Source organism: Podarcis filfolensis, assembly GCF_964270895.1.
Source record: "Podarcis filfolensis genome assembly, chromosome: 10".
NCBI classification, from domain to species: domain Eukaryota; kingdom Metazoa; phylum Chordata; class Lepidosauria; order Squamata; family Lacertidae; genus Podarcis; species Podarcis filfolensis.
Genome location: NC_139612.1, coordinates 65,766,443 through 65,782,076, shown reverse-complemented (window position 1 = coordinate 65,782,076; position 15,634 = coordinate 65,766,443). Strand labels below are relative to the sequence as shown.

Below are 15,634 nucleotides of genomic sequence, written 5' to 3'. Positions count from 1 at the left end.
GTACAATATATTCAGATACTGAAATTTGTTTATGGACCATCTCTATGGGGATCCCCTGGGAGGAAGGGCCGCTCTCACCCCTCATCTCTATGGTCCGCCCCTGCGCGGCATAAGAGGTTTAAACCGTAGAGTCCGGAAGAGGTAAAACCCGACCGGTTTGCCCTTGTGGCGGACCATAGAGATGAACGTAGAGCGAGGCTCCAAGTTCCGGCGCCCTTTCACCCGGAAGCTGTCCTTCCCCCCTCGCCTGCCGTAGCCTTCTCCTCCTTACCATTCGCCCCGCGCCCGAGGTGGAGCTCTTGCGGCGCATGCGCGGTGGGGGCTCTCTGACCTTCAAGCCGCCGGGTCCGGGCGGGCAGCGCGCGAGGGAAGGAAGGGCCGCGTCTGGAAGAGAAGGAGAAGAAGGGAGGCCGCAAGAAGGAGACGAGGAAAGGCCGCCGCCGCCGCCATGCTGTCCCGGGGAGCCGCCTTCGCCGCCGCCGCAGCCCTCTCGCAGCCGCAATGGTAGGTGAAGGCCCTACCATAGGGGGCATAGGGAGGGCATTCTGCACATGCTCAGAGGTCCCCACGAGCCACGGTTGAAATTGCTGCTGCTGCTATTATTATTATTATTATTATTATTAGGCAGCAGATATGTCCCGTCCAATCTCCAATGCCTTCCCTCTCAAAGTTATAATTTTTTTTATATTTCAGGCTGTTAGTTGCATTTTCCCGTCAGAATGCAAAAAAAAGAGAGAGAGAGAAAGAGCAGCTGGTCTGTCATCATCATCAAACCTTTTATTGGCATCACATACAAACATCCAAAACAAATCAGTACAGAATTACCACTTCCCCAGTGGCACAAAACATTTGCTAAAAGAAAGGAGGCAGAGCAGTCCACAGCTGATCTGTGAAGCTTAACCTTCATCCTCTTCTTTTCCTCTCCACATCCTGGGGAGGGGCAGCGTTTAGAATTATCTTTCAATTTGTTCCCTCCCCCCAGGCATTTTGCTGTTGCACTGCAATGCTTAGCCTGCATTATTTCCACCGCCAGACTAAGGAGTGTGGTGGGATATTCGGGCCAGGGGTGGCGCACCCGTGTATCTGCGCCAAATATCTCTTTTCCTTTTGCCCTCCTGCAAAAGGGTTGACAGCGTTGCCCTCTTCCAGTCAAGGTTTCTGCCCAAGCGTTTTGGCATGGGTTGTCCACTTCCCAGCTTGATTTTCAGCCGCTTTGCTTGACTGTTTAGTGGAACTCCGTAGTTTTCTACCTATAGCAAATGGGCCCTGCAACAAAATGTTGCAGTGTGGAGTCTTCCTAGTTCACTGCTTCAGCTGTTCCACTCCGATTACAGCAAAGCACCAGTGCTTTGTGACTACTGAATATCAGGCTGCCTTGGGGGGATTTCTCCCCCCCCCCATTGATTTATATATTTTTGTACATCTGCCAACTTTGGGGCTCACTCATGCCTGCTGGTATCTGCCTCTCATGCATAGATGCACCTGTTTTGGTTGCAGAGAATGGGTTCACTGTTGGCATATATATGAATATGATAAATATATACAGGCAACTCTCAGCTTATGCTGGGGTTAACGTTCTAGGGATAGCAGCTAAAGCCAAAATCACGTATACTCAAAAAACATTGGGTTCAGTGGCAGGTGGGATTGCCAAAGTCTTTCTCCCCAGATGCCTGCTGGCTTTATTATTATTATTATTATTGCCAAGTACCACCTGTGAAATATTTTTTGCGTACCTACAGGTACCTACTTTAGGTCTTCAGATGTGCCTCTGAACCTAGAAAAGCTGTGAATCACTGTTCTACCCGTGGTAAATAACATATAAAGAAACAAAGTATCTGTTTTGTGTTTAATTTTTCAGGGTCCAAGTCAGGAATATGGCAACTTTGAAAGACAGTAAGTATTCCATTCTAGATGCATACCCTGAAATGTCAAAAACTACTGCAGAGAAGGTAAACCTGTGATCTTCTAGACACTGTTCATCTCCTCCTGTCAGCACAGACAATGGTCAGGGGTGATGAGAACTATAGTCAGACATCTGGTTATACATCCCTGCACTGGTAGATTTGGCTGCATAACGCCAATGCTCTACAGATGGGTTGATTTTTACTTGTTACAGAGACCAGTGCTTAATTAGATCCTTTTTTAATGCTTCTTTTTCTCAGTGTCTCTTTGAAATCCTCCCTTTGTTCATTCACTCTCATCCGTGCAGTTACCCGGCGTTTAAAGTCCATCAAGAACATCCAGAAAATTACCAAGTCCATGAAGATGGTTGCCGCAGCAAAGTATTCCAGGGCAGAGAGAGAGTTAAAGCCTGCCAGAGTTTATGGAGTCGGGGCATTGGGTAAGCAAAGTTGCCTCTCTTGTGGCTGATTTTGCAGCAGTAGCCTTTAAATCATGGGGGAGGGGGAATTTGGGGGGTGAGAGGTGTGAGATTTTGATCAGCTCCTGCCCATCTGGAGCTGATACAGGCTCGTCTTATCTTGAGCCCAAGCAGAGCGTAGCCACGCAACGAAAGGATAAGCAGATAATGTGCTACATGATGAAGTTTATTTACAAGCTATGCTGAGAGCATACAGACATACATCTTGCCTCTGTGAGAGCAGAGAAGCAACTCCCTCTCTAACAAAGAAACGACAGAACACTGAAAAACAGGAAACCAGTGTACGTCACATCCAGTCTCCCATACCCGTGGGAATCCAACAGTAACTCTGACTGTGGAATGTAAACATTGTCTTGTGACAAGCATTTCCTGCACAGTGAAGAAAGCAGAAACCAACAGGAGGGATAATTTTCTGACCTATAACTTTCTGATGAACTACTTCTAAGTAGACTTGCAAATCATCTTTAAAATTTGCATTAACTATGGACCATTGGAAACGATGATACGTTAAGTTAGCTCAAAAGTTTGATGTTTCTCTAGATTTATAAAGCCCTGGTCCTTTAAAGCAGAGATAAAGAGCCTGTGGTCCTCCAGATGTTAAATTCCTTCCAGCCATAGCGAGCATGACCAGTGAACAACATCTGGAGAGCCAAAGGTTCCCTACCTCCTTTCTTGTTTACTTTTATATATTGCTTCACACATTGAGAGATGCCCTAAAGTGATTTACAATTGTTGTTTAGTCGTGTCCGACTCTTCGTGACCCCATGGACCAGAGCACGCCAGGCACTCCTGTCTTCCACTGCCTCCCACAGTTTGGTCAGACTCATGTTTGTAGCTTCGAGAACAATAATTTACAATAATAAAATACAAAACTCATAAAGAATTCAAGAAAATGATACAAATATAAAATACAGTACCAAGTTTTGTTTTAAAGAAAGTAATCCAAAACAACATTAAATATTGTTCTAAATAAATTCAAACTGCCAAGCCAAATTCTTCACCAAAAGAAACTGAATTCAGCAGCCACCATAAATGTATGGGAATCCAGCATATTTTTATATATTGGATTGTTCCCAACAAAGTCGTCCCATTAGTGCAAAGATGTTTGGGAACCCCCAGAACCGGGGAGCGGGGGATGACATGGCAGGAGGGGAAATGAATTTGAAGTTATGTTGTGCAAGCGTCACCAAAGAACTTTGTTGGATACAAGCCATTGTAATTTTACATTGTTTAAAGTATTTCTCCTACAAGGGGGTTGATAAGAAGCTATTCAAGATGTTGAATCACCTACCCCATCACTATTGGAAAAACTTCTGAGCCCCCTTTGGTTTTAAACACTTTGCTAGGTATTGCTCACACACTCAAGAGCGTATCTATATGGTCATGACTAGAAACTTGAGAGTGGCTTTTGTTGCTAAGATGAAAATTTCAGAACATTGTATTCTGTCATTGACATATTCTGTGCCTGTGCGGAAAATACCTTGTCCTTGATTGCATATAGTGTCTCGCTGCTGTTACTAGGGGTGCAACAGTCCCTTCATGCTGATGTAATAATAATAATAATAATAATAATAATAATAATAATAATAATAATAATTTATTTATACCACGCCTATCTGGCTGGGTTTCCCAGGCCACTCTGGGCGGCTTCCAACAGAATATTTATTAAAATACAACAGTCTATTAAACATTAAAAGCTTCCCTAAACAGGGCTGCCTTCAGGTGTCTTCTAAAAGTCTGGTAGTTGTTTGCTACCAGTTGGGTGCCACTACTGAGAAGGCCCTCTGCCTGGTTCCCTGTCACAGCATGTAGGCTGTGACTTAATCTCAAATGGTGTGTGCTGCAGTTTTGCTAACTCAAACATTGGTTCGTCAACAAGCTTTCAAAATGCAGAAAAGTAAATCATGCTGAAGAAGCTCATAGTTTCTGTTGCGTGATCTTGATCTGTGTGTTGGAATTTGATTAAGTAACAGAGGTGGTGGGGCAGTATTTCTTGTAGAAGTGGTTCTTATTGGAAGTACTGTAGTTAATAGAATCTTAGAGCTGGAAGGGACCCAAGGGTCATCTAGTCCAACCCCCCACAATGCAGGTACCTCAGCTAAAGCATCCATGACAGATGGTGGGAAGGAAGGAAGTTCTACCACGTATCTTTTGATGCCGCTGTATTTTGATGGCTGCTAATGATGCCTGCTATTGGCTGTGCCCCTTCTTCTCTTTACTAGCTCTTTATGAAAAAGCGGAAATCAAGGCCCCTGAGGACAAGAAGAAGTATCTTCTCATAGGGGTGTCTTCCGATCGTGGCCTCTGCGGTGCTATCCACACTTCTGTGGCTAAAAATATCAAGAGCCAAGTCACCGCCCTCACAGATGCGGGTAAAGAGGTCATGTTAGTCGGAATCGGTGACAAGCTGAGAGGCATTCTTCAGAGGTAATGGGCAACAGCAGCCCTTTCCTTGAATTTGAACCTTGCTTTCCACTGGTAAAAGGTAAAGGGACCCCTGACCATTAGGTCCAGTCGTGGACGACTCTGGGGTTGCGGCGCTCATCTCGCTTTACTGGCCAAGGGAGCCGGCGTACAGATTCCGGGTCATGTGGCCAGCATGACTAAGCCGCTTCTGGCGAACCAGAGCAGCGCACGGAAACGCCGTTTACCTTCCTGCCGGAGCGGTACCTATTTATCTACTTGCAGTGGCGTGCTTTCGAACTGCTAGGTTGGCAGGAGCTAGGACCGAGCAGCGAAGGCTCACCCCGTTGCGGGGATTTGAACCGCCGACCTTCTGATCAGCAAGTCTTAGGCTCTGTGGTTTAACCCACAGCGCCACCTGCATCCTTTTCCACTGATAGTTTTGGATTAATCCCAAAGGCTGTAATGAGCTTCCTTCTGAGAAAGCTGTCTTAGGAGCAACTGAATATGCTCAGAATTGTAATGTAAGGCAGTGATACTTACCCGAAGACTGCTGAGGGCGAGCTGATGTTTAGGATGTATTCGACAGGACCATGGGATCACTGCACCTATGCTTAAGGGCTAAGGCTTAATTCCTCAGAAGCTGGAAGGTTGGGGCAGGTTTAAGCCCCAGAATGTAGTGGATGGTGAAAAGGATGGAGGTGCTCAGTGGACTGGAATACAAAGAAAGAAGGGGAGGGGGGAGACCTTGGTGGTGGTGCCAAAACTGCTGCCAGGGAGACGAAGGCCATCAGGCAGGCCTCCACGTCGTCTCCGGGCGATCTCCCGGTCTCCCGTTGGAACAGTATCAGTCAATTAGCGACACGAGCCTCAGACACATTCCAAGACTCTCTGCAGAGTTTCCATAACGGAAGATTCAGCCAGGAGAGCGTATTTACATATTTACATTCAACGTAGATCAGAACAAAGGAAAAACATGACTGCCTGCATCCGTGTCCAGGAAAAACAGCCAAAATAAAAGCTATATACAAAATGGAAACTCCCAATGAGCAGGAAGTAAACAGGCATGTGACACACAACAATCATGCCTGACCATTTAAGGTGGAACGGAAATATCCTAACAGCCCAGTCGGTGCTAACTTGTGACAGGACCTTTTCAGTGGTGGGTCCCCAGTTGCAGAATGCCGTCCCTAGTGGGGAGCATCTGTCTCCCATCATCATCATTAACTTTCATTAGGTATTCGTAAACATTCCTGTCTGTGCCGTCGTTTCAGTAAGGGAGAATCACACTAGCAATGGGTGCGGCCCTCATTAGCCGCTGCATTTATGGGCCAGGGGATGTTTCTGGGCGCTTCTCAAAACCAGCCCCGTATAGAACTCATAGCAGTTGGATAGTAACTCAAGCGTGTGTCGCTGTGGCCGGGTCTACTTTACACACGGGTTCACTTTTGTTTTAGGACACACGGCAAGAACTTCTTGTTGAACTTCAAGGAAGTGGGGAGGAAGCCTCCGACCTTTGGAGATGCGTCGATCATTGCCTTGGAACTGCTGAATTCTGGGTACGAATTCGATGAAGGAGCAGTCATCTATAATCGGTTCAGGTAAGAGAAAGCATAAATTCCATCATTTTCAAGGGGAATAAAAGAATTGGGTGGGGAGAGGTCAGTAGATTTGAATATAGTTTAGCGTTTCAATGTGGGTTTCTGCTTGGTGGCTCCAAGTGCCACCAGGATAATAGAGGAAGTTCTGCATGCTGCTTAAGTGTGTCTGGATTTTAACATTTGGCAGGCAGATCCTCTCAAGCCATGTCACTAAAACTGTTCAGCAGAGCTTTCTTTTTCTTTTAGGTCCGTCATCTCCTACAAGACAGATGAGAAACCCATCTATTCTCTTGAGACTGTTTCTGGTGCTGGTAAGTAGACTTTGGCTAGTTAGTGGAGTAAACAATTGTGTTTTTAGGGGCATTTCCCCCTGGTGTGCTATTGCTTCTTATGCTGATTAAAGTTTGCGTTTCCATAAGTGCTTAACTGCAAAAGGCAAAACCATTGCCCTTATCTATCACACTGTGGGCAGGAAGCAAAGAATTTTGGTCTAAAATTATCGATGCTGTATATAGACACGTTACTACTACTGCTACTACTATTATTACTATTGTATTCTTTGCCTCTTATTTTGCTTTTTAAAAGGCACGGTTAGAGCTAACAGTGTGCAAGCGCCAGTTGAATTTTGTAAAACAGAAATTGCTTATAGCTGGAAAGCTAAGGATTTCCTGTGTGTTTTTCTTTTTTTTAAAAAAAAACCGATTGCTAATCTGCAGTGGTTTTGAAATTCCATCATATATGTGTTTGGCTTGCTATTACTGTATCTGATAAATGTTAACTAATAAACCACCTATGTTATTGTTCTTCGTTTTTCAGAAAGCCTTAGTATCTATGATGATATTGATGCAGATGTGCTGCGAAACTATCAGGAATTTACATTGGCAAACATCATCTTCTACTCATTAAAGGAGTCTACTACTAGTGAGCAAAGTGCAAGGATGACTGCTATGGACAATGCCAGCAAGAATGCTTGTAAGGAACTCTCCATTCAGTTCACAGTGTACTACTGTGATAAGTTAGCAGCAAAAGCAGAAACTACCAAATTTTAGATGAAGAGGCCCAGTGGAGAGCAGGCAAGATTCTGTTTTGTGGGGATGTTTAGGGAGGCAGGGGAGGATATATTATTTAATGATATCCTTCCTAACTTGCACTAGCAAGTTCCATATCCTAGCACAGTTCCAAACATCCCCCCTTTTAAATTACACAGCGGTTAGCTTGTTGCTGGCTCGTCTGAGCCTCACCACTCAAGATTCCTGGTAAGATCCCTTCTAAGGTAAAGGAACCCCTGCCCGTACGGGCCAGTTGTGTCCGACTCTAGGGTTGTGCGCCCATCTCACTTAAGAGGCCGGGGGCCAGCGCTGTCCAGAGACACTTCTGGGTCACGTGGCCAGCATGACGAAGCTGCTCTGGCGAACCAGCACCAGCGCAGCACACGGAAACGCCGTTTACCTTCCCGCCAGAGCGGTACCTATTTATCTACTTGCACTTGGGGGTGCTTTTGAACTGCTAGGTGGGCAGGAGCTGGGACCCAAAGACGGGAGCTCACCCCGTCGCGGGGATTCGAACCGCTGACCATGCGATCGGCAAGTCCTAGGCACTGAGGTTTTACCCACAGCGCCACCCGCGTCCCTTTTAAGATCCCTTCTAATCCCTCTTAAAAAGAATAGACACGAGAATCTGATTAAATGTAATATAAAAGTAGTGTACTCACAGATTCATTCAGGTTCACAGATAGATCCCTGAAGGCAGACTTAGGTTACACAAGTATATAACTATATAAACTGTCCCATAAGGGAATTGGTTCCAAGTGAATGCGACTGAGCAGTTCATACAGAAACACAAAATGGAGAAGAAGAACAAAACAACATGGAGGAACGTCTGCTCCTCTGCCCAGAATAGGCTACACCCTCTTCAGTGGAATTCTGTCCCAGCTCCGGAGGAAACAGGAAGTTTTCTCCTGAGTGGTACAAAACATCCCCTAACATGTTCACTGTAGGAATGTTGTACTTGACTGCTCTAAGTTTCACATCCCACATGTTTACATACCAGCTAGAATAGCTGCCTTTTAGTTACTTGCTTTACAAAAAGACCTTGGCTTTGTTAAGACAAGCCTAAGGCTTCAGTCCTAGGCACACCTGCTTGGGAGTAAGTGCCATTGAACTTAATAGGGCATGATTCTGAGCATTGTAGATAGGACTGCACTGCACTTGCCTGAGGACAGTTTGGTTAGAGTTCATTAGAATGGAAAGTGATAACAGGAATTGTCATGGATAGAAAAGACAGTATAGAAATTAGCCCTTGGCCCAGAAAGCAGCTGGTAGAATCCTTGATGCTGTACCCTTTCATATTCAGCAATTTGCAATATTTACAAAATTTCAAGTTTAAAGTAACTTAAATCCTTGGTTCTGAGCGAGCAAGAAAGCAGATTATATAAAGTGCTCAAAACGCTTCCTTACTTAAAACCAGTGAGCAAAGTAAAATGGTTGAATAGCTTAAGATTTATTGATACTTTTGCCATTGAACTTCTCCTGTCTCCCTTTCTAGCTGAGATGATTGACAAGCTGACTCTGACATTCAACCGCACCCGCCAAGCTGTCATCACCAAGGAGCTTATTGAGATCATCTCTGGTGCTGCTGCTCTGTAAGTATTGGCATACGAGTCTCCAATCTTTAGGCCTTCTGTTCCGTGCGGTTGAATGTGGCAGCGAATTTTCCATTTGTGCTTAAAAAAAATCAGTGATCAGTGCATGGCACAGTTTGGCACCACCCTCTCCCCGTTAATTCCAAATTTACAGCAGTGGATGTTGGCTAATACTGGAGTTTTCTTGCAGGATATTGCTTTTCTCTGTGTCCTGCACCTGAGTTGATGCACATGTATTTTTTGGAAGGGTGCTTATTAAGGCTGCACACTAACCGCACTGCATCCAAGTTCCCATTGTTAGGTCCTGGGTGGGTGAGGAAGAATGGAGAGGAACCCTGCTTGCCTTTGGCAAGACAACAAACAATAACGGAATGCAACAGCCTTCAGTGGTCTTTGCTCCCCAGCACCTTACATTCAGTGGTACGCTGCCTTGGAACACAGCGACTCCATGTAACCATTATGGTTAATAATCATCAGTTTAGATGGCTGTCAGTGGCCGTCTCCATCTCTCGTGGCAGTGAATTCCCTATGTCGGTTCTATGCTGACAAACTTTTCCCCCCTGAAAAGCTCAGTCTGCAGCTTTCCTTTGGATCAAGCTCTCTCCACAGAATGCAGAAATGCATCCTCAGCATGCCTTGAAATCATGCAATTAAGCTGGAGAAAAATGGCATTTTGTATAATGGAAAGCAATTGTGACTTTAATCCATGTGTTAATCAGTGTATCTCTTCAGTTGATCTGACTTCCAACAGTGTTTTTGCTATGCATTGCATGATTTGCCTTAATTTACATTGCTAATTGCTTCACTGCATGTTTTTTTGTGTGTTTTTTTTTTACCATTCCACAACCAGGAACTAAGGGGTAATCAGAAAGTGAGGGTCATCCAAAGTCAACAGGTAAAGTGGTGCTGGAAAATAGATGTAAAGGGTGGTGAAATTAAAAAAAAAAGAATGTAGTTGAAAGTACATAGGATGTTTGTTCTAGAAGTGCATGTTTATGAATGTCTGGTATTGCATGAATACTTGCATCCTGCAGAATTTTGCTTAAAATCAATCCACGCATTTGGCAGAAATGAAATCAAAATGCAATGTTTTTCTAGACAACACTAGAGAGATATGGTGGAAGGGTGTTGTAGAGACATGCTTGATACTATCTTTAACTGTGTAGCTTCAAATGTTCTGGAAATACTACACTGCAGTTGTACTTAAAATTCCACAGCAAGATGTTCAGTTGTCTCATCCTTGAGGTGGGATTCTCAGTGGAGTTCAAAAAATTACTGGGTTGCAAATAATCGAAAGGCAGTTTCTTTCTTAAAGATAGTCCTGCCTCATCTCTCCCCAACTCATGAAGACTGTGCTAAAGTGTCTGCGAGTGGGAGTTTAGAAAGTGCTTTGAGGAAACAAGCAGCAAAGTTTCTTGCGCTTAGGTCATGGCACTTACGATGACCACGTTGCACAAAGGCAAAGGATTTCCTTCTGATCAGGCTGGTCTTTGAAGTATAGGCATATCTGCTGGTATATTTCCACGGTTACTTTTTGTGGGTTACCCGATTCAAGAAACAGAAATCAATTAACCACAAGCATTGGTCTCTTAAATCTGTACACATTTTCATATGACAATAGCCGTGACGAAAACAACAACACATACTTTATGTCTCTTCCGAGATGATGCCTTCCAAAAAATAATAATTAGTTGCATAAACATTTCTATTAACAATACCTTTATTGTAATGTACAATGCCGTATATACAGTTTAAAAGTTTCAATAGACTGAGATCAGTGTGATGTAAAGACTGCTTCCCTAGCTTAAATTACTTATTAGGCCCATTGCATTCTATGGAATGTTTTACAGTGCTGTCGTGGTCTGTTTAGAATTTTAAAAATGAAACTTTTAAGAAAGGACTAACACAGCAAGGAGAAAATGAGAAACCGTTCAAGTTCTGCAGCAATTTAGCAATTAGTAAACAAAGCTGCCGATCCCGTCAGAGTGACATTCAAACTTCCCTTAATGCAATGTTTTTCTCTGTAGGTAAAGAAGAAAAGCTGTTCTGGCAAGCAGTTTATCCCGCTTCCTTTCTAGAGAGACAAAATTATTGGTCTGTCATTCTGTGAAGGATTTTCAGGCAAAGAATCCCAACTGTTTGTAAATCATATTATAATAAAGTCCTACATGAAAAGAGCTGGCATGGTTCTTTGGGTATGTGGAACTGGGGGTGGCTGGACTGCAAAACAAGTAAACAACAGTGTCTTATGCTCTCAGCCAGCATGTCAATCTCATTAAAAACATTCAGACACCTTGAGAGAGAGAGACAGAGAGGGTGTGTGTGCAAAAGCCTCTTTGATGTAAATGAGAGCTATGCACAGTTATGGTAACATCCAAAATCTCTCTGTTGTAAGTTTGAAAAACGGGGGTAAGCATTCACTCCCAGCTGAAATGCTGCAGCCCAGACAGCAGTTTACAGAGCTCAGTGCTAAGCCCAGAAGGATAGACCAGCTTACCTGAGAGGTGAAAGGGAAACATTCTGATCCCAAACTGTTGTCATGGTCCGGCTAAATGCGAGGAATGGTGGGAGGCACCAGCTGGGGAACCACCAAGGGAAGAAGGCATGAAGAGGGAGGAACAGAGACAGGCACGTTGGCATAGTCTCAGATTACTTAGGGATCTATAGTAAACTCCCACAATGAGGTCACTGTTATTCTTCTCTCCCTTAATTTTGACCCAAATGCTCTCACTTTGGCTTTGAGGTTCTAAATCTTGGATCTCTTCACAGGTATACACATCCCTGACATATAACGCCACTCCTCCTCCTTTCTTGTCTGGTCTGTTTCTCTGAAATAGATTGTATCCCTCCATTATTACATTCCAATCGTGGGATTTATCCCACCAGGTTTCAGTGATGCCTATTATGTCATATTTAGTTTGCTGTACCAAGAGCTCAAGCTCATCTTGTTTATTTCCCATGCTTTGCGCATTAGTGTACAGACATTGAAGTCCATTAATCATTCCCCCGTGTCTCTTATTTAAGGATTTTTTCCTCCCACCACTAGATCTGCGTGCTGTTTCCTCCATTTGGTCTATGACATTTGGATGATCATCTTCATCAATTGATAGACTCCTACCTTCAGGAGCACTGTCTCCCTCCCCCACATTAGTCAGTTTAAAGCCCTCCTGATGAGGTTTCTGAGATTTTTGGCAAAAACATTCCTCCCAACCGTTGTGAGGTGCAGCCGATCGCTTGCCAGAAGTCCATCTTCAAGAAACTGCAGTCCGTGATCTAAGAATCCAAACCGTTCCTGTTTACACCATTTGCGAAGCCAGCTGTTCACTTCCACTATTTTTCCCTCTCTCCCTGGGCCACGTCGTTCAACTGGGAGGACAGATGAGATGACAATTTGTGCATTTAATTGCTTCAATTTCCTGCCCAGAGCCTCGTAGTCTCTTTTATAGGGAAGAGTATTCAGCCATGCAAGGGTCCAAGTGGTATAGCCTACCAGGGGTCAGCAAACTTTTTCCGCAGGGGGCTGGTCCACTGTCCCTCAGACCTTGTGGGGGGCTGAACTATATTTTTTGGGGGGGTGAGAATGAATTCCTATGACTCACAAATAACCCAGAGATGCATTTTAAATAAAAGCACACATTCTACTCACGTTAAAACACCAGGCAGGCCCCACAAATAACCCAGAGGTGCATTTTAAATAAAAGGACACATTCTGCTCATGTAAAAACACGCTGATTCCCAGACCGTCCGTGGGCCAGATTTAGAAGGCGATTGAGCCGGATCCAGCCCCCAGGCCTTAGTTTGCCTACCCATGACCTAGACTAGTGGGGTGCTGTGGAATTAACTAGGAGTGAGTAGCAGAGGGGCACTGGAGGTGTAAATGACCACCTTGACTTTAAAACGTTCGCTTCACTGGATCAATCGGTTTTGTTGAATTAATTAACCTAAATAGTTTTAACTGGATTTTGAATAAATATGCAATTAGTTTTTACCGTTTTGGATTTTATTGTTCTCTTCCTAAGTGGATCTTGCCAACTACTTTTCTGAACAATGTTTTTTATAGGGTAGGGTGTACTGGGGGTGAGCTTATGGAACCAAGGGGGTGGTACCCACAAACGTTTGGGAACCACTGGCCTAAACCCAGGTTTATCACCTCCGTGGATTGCTTAGGTATTTGTTACGGAAGCAGCTATAAGAGAGTTGCCAAGATGGGACTAATTGCCTCTTCAGAGTATCAATTTGCCTGCTGCTGTCCTCAATTAAAACCCAATTGTGAGAGATGACATTTTTCCCAGGCTTGCCCTAAACTTGGATTCAGAATGTAATGCAGACTAGAAGGTAATTGTTCCAGTCCAAGCATGCTTTAAAATGGGACAAATGCCCAGCTTTATAGTTGGCATGGAAAAAAAGCAAATTCCCGACAGATATGGATAGCTAATGCAGAAAGGGGGGGAGTTTTGGCTAACTTCTGCCCCTTTTTAAATATTAGAGGAAAAAATATATATAATCCTTCATGGAAAATTAAGGCTGCTTCTTCAAGAGAGAGGGAATTGGATCCTCTTAGTGCCCAAACTATCCAGCAGTGAGTGCGGCTGCTGCTTGGTGCTCTCATATGCATATGGAAGAGAAAAGACTCCTTAAAAACTCTCCCTGTGCTCTTGTAATTAAAAGCCATTTTGTTTCTTTTAGCTTTGGGGCTGCAAAGATGTATTTTATATCATCTGAATGTTATGTAACCTGGAAAGGTACGGTACCAGTGTTCTATGTGGTGCAGTGGTTAGAGTGTTGGACTAGGACCTGGAGACCAGGGTTCGAATCCCCACCCAGCCATGAAGCTGGGAGGCTTCATGGAGCTCAAGGAGGGGAGAACCACCTTGAGCTCCTTGGAGCCAAAGTTGGTATATATATATGTACTCTGGTTGAGCCATATTAAAGTGAGAAGGTGCCATCGGCATACCTGACCACCATCTTGGCTGCGAGTCCTGGAAGACCTCCAAACTCTATGATTCTGTGATTCTAAATTGGTGGCCCTCAATGCCTCTAGTGGCAGTGAGTTCCAGAGCTTAGCTACGATCAGACAACAGCAGCATCCATAGAGTTGGAAGGGACCTTGAGGGTCATCGAGCCCAAGCCCCTGCAATTCGTAAGGTTAAAAAAATAAAGGACCCCGGGATGGTTAAGTCCAGTCAAAGGCGACTATGGGGTCGCAATTCACAGCGCTTTACGTAGACCTAAGACAGAATGGGGACGCAGGTGGTGCTGTGGTCTAAACCACTGAGCCTCTTGGGTTTGCCGATTGGAAGGTCGGCAGTTCGAATCCCCGCAACGGGGTGAGCTCCCGTTGCTCAGTCCCTGCTCCTGCCAACCTAGCAGTTCGAAAGCACGTCAAAGTGCAAGTAGATAAATATGTACCACTCCGGCAGGAAGGTAAACGGCGTTTCTGTGTGCTGCTCTGGTTTCGCCAGAAGTGGCTTAGTCATGCTGGCCACATAACCCAGAAAAACTGCGGACAAACGCCGGCTCCCTCGGCCAGTAAAGCGAGATGAGCGCCGCAACCCCAGAGACCTACACGACTGGACTTAACTGTCAGGGGTCCTTTACCATTTTAAGACACAAAGAGATTCAAAGGAGTCTGCTGTGATCCGCAGCAGAGACAGGACAGCAACCCCAAATAAAAGCATTTTGGGAAGTTTGTAATGTTTAATGTTTTGTTATGATTTCCTATATGCTTGAAGCTGCCCAGAGTGGGTGGAGCAACCCAGTCGGATGGCTAGGGTACAAATAATAAAATCGTTGTTGCTACTGGACATAAATAATAAATAATACTGATAATATTTTTATTTATACCCCGTCCTTCCCGGTTCAGAAAACCGGGCTCAGGGCAGCTAACAACAACTTTAAAACACTTAATTGATGCAACAAAAAAGAGCATAAAATACAGCATAAAATGTGAATGATAAAATTGGGTATAAATAACAAAATTGTTGTTGTTGGTGTTGTAAACCAAAATCTGACCTTTCCCCTTATGGGGTATCCAAGAGCCCATATAGAGTCCTTACATAGGTTCCCTATTGGTAGGAGAGAATAACAGAGGCCAACCAGAGAATACTGAGAAGCAAAGCAGCTAGTAAGCCTGATCTTTATTGATCTGTTGCAACAGGGTGCTCCTCTCACCCGCAGGAGAGGAGGAGGAACCCAGAAAAATGGCGCGCAAGGCCTTATAAAGACTTTTCAAATTGCCACCCTGTAGATCAAGACCACCCCCAGATACATCATACCTACATCACAGAAAAGGTGGTCTAATTTGAATGTTGTTTTTCTCCTGTCTGGCAGGTTACTTGATTGGATTTCCTGGGGAGCCTGGCTAGTCTTTTGTAATGATAAATACTTAGTCCCTGGGCCAGGTCACGGACTCACACCCTATTCATATCTTAAATGTGACCTTAAGACAGGATTTGTGAGGAAAGAGACAATGGGGAGGTTTCCCACTTCAACCTTGCAGCGAAAACATTTGCTCAGTTTAGGAATCAAAATGGTCGGTCTTCCTGTGCTGATCTATGTACAAGCTTGGTTGGTACGCTTATGAACGTTACCATATATCTAAGACCTCAA

At 44.4% G+C, this 15,634-nt stretch overlaps 1 protein-coding gene and 1 long non-coding RNA gene across 4 annotated transcripts in view; one reads left to right on the top strand and one right to left on the bottom strand.

Moving 5' to 3' along the window:
• LOC310743137 overlaps positions 1-15,634 on the bottom strand; it is a 51,456-nt gene that overhangs the window by 17,971 nt on the left and 17,851 nt on the right. The window lies entirely within an intron of this gene.
• ATP5F1C (ATP synthase F1 subunit gamma) lies at positions 226-11,200 on the top strand (the record flags this gene model as incomplete). Of its 3 annotated transcripts, XM_083573151.1 has the most annotated exons (10): positions 226-504; positions 1,859-1,893; positions 2,210-2,341; positions 4,603-4,807; positions 6,241-6,384; positions 6,631-6,695; positions 7,201-7,356; positions 8,929-9,025; positions 9,876-9,920; positions 11,053-11,200. In XM_083573151.1, exons 1-9 carry the CDS (start codon positions 449-451, stop codon positions 9,880-9,882), a joined length of 897 nt encoding a protein of 298 aa, XP_083429277.1. In that variant the 5' UTR covers positions 226-448. The 3 variants fall into 3 exon arrangements, with proteins under 3 accessions (XP_083429277.1, XP_083429278.1, XP_083429279.1); XM_083573152.1 differs by lacking the exon at positions 9,876-9,920; XM_083573153.1 differs by lacking the exons at positions 9,876-9,920; positions 11,053-11,200 and having other exon boundaries at positions 8,929-9,029.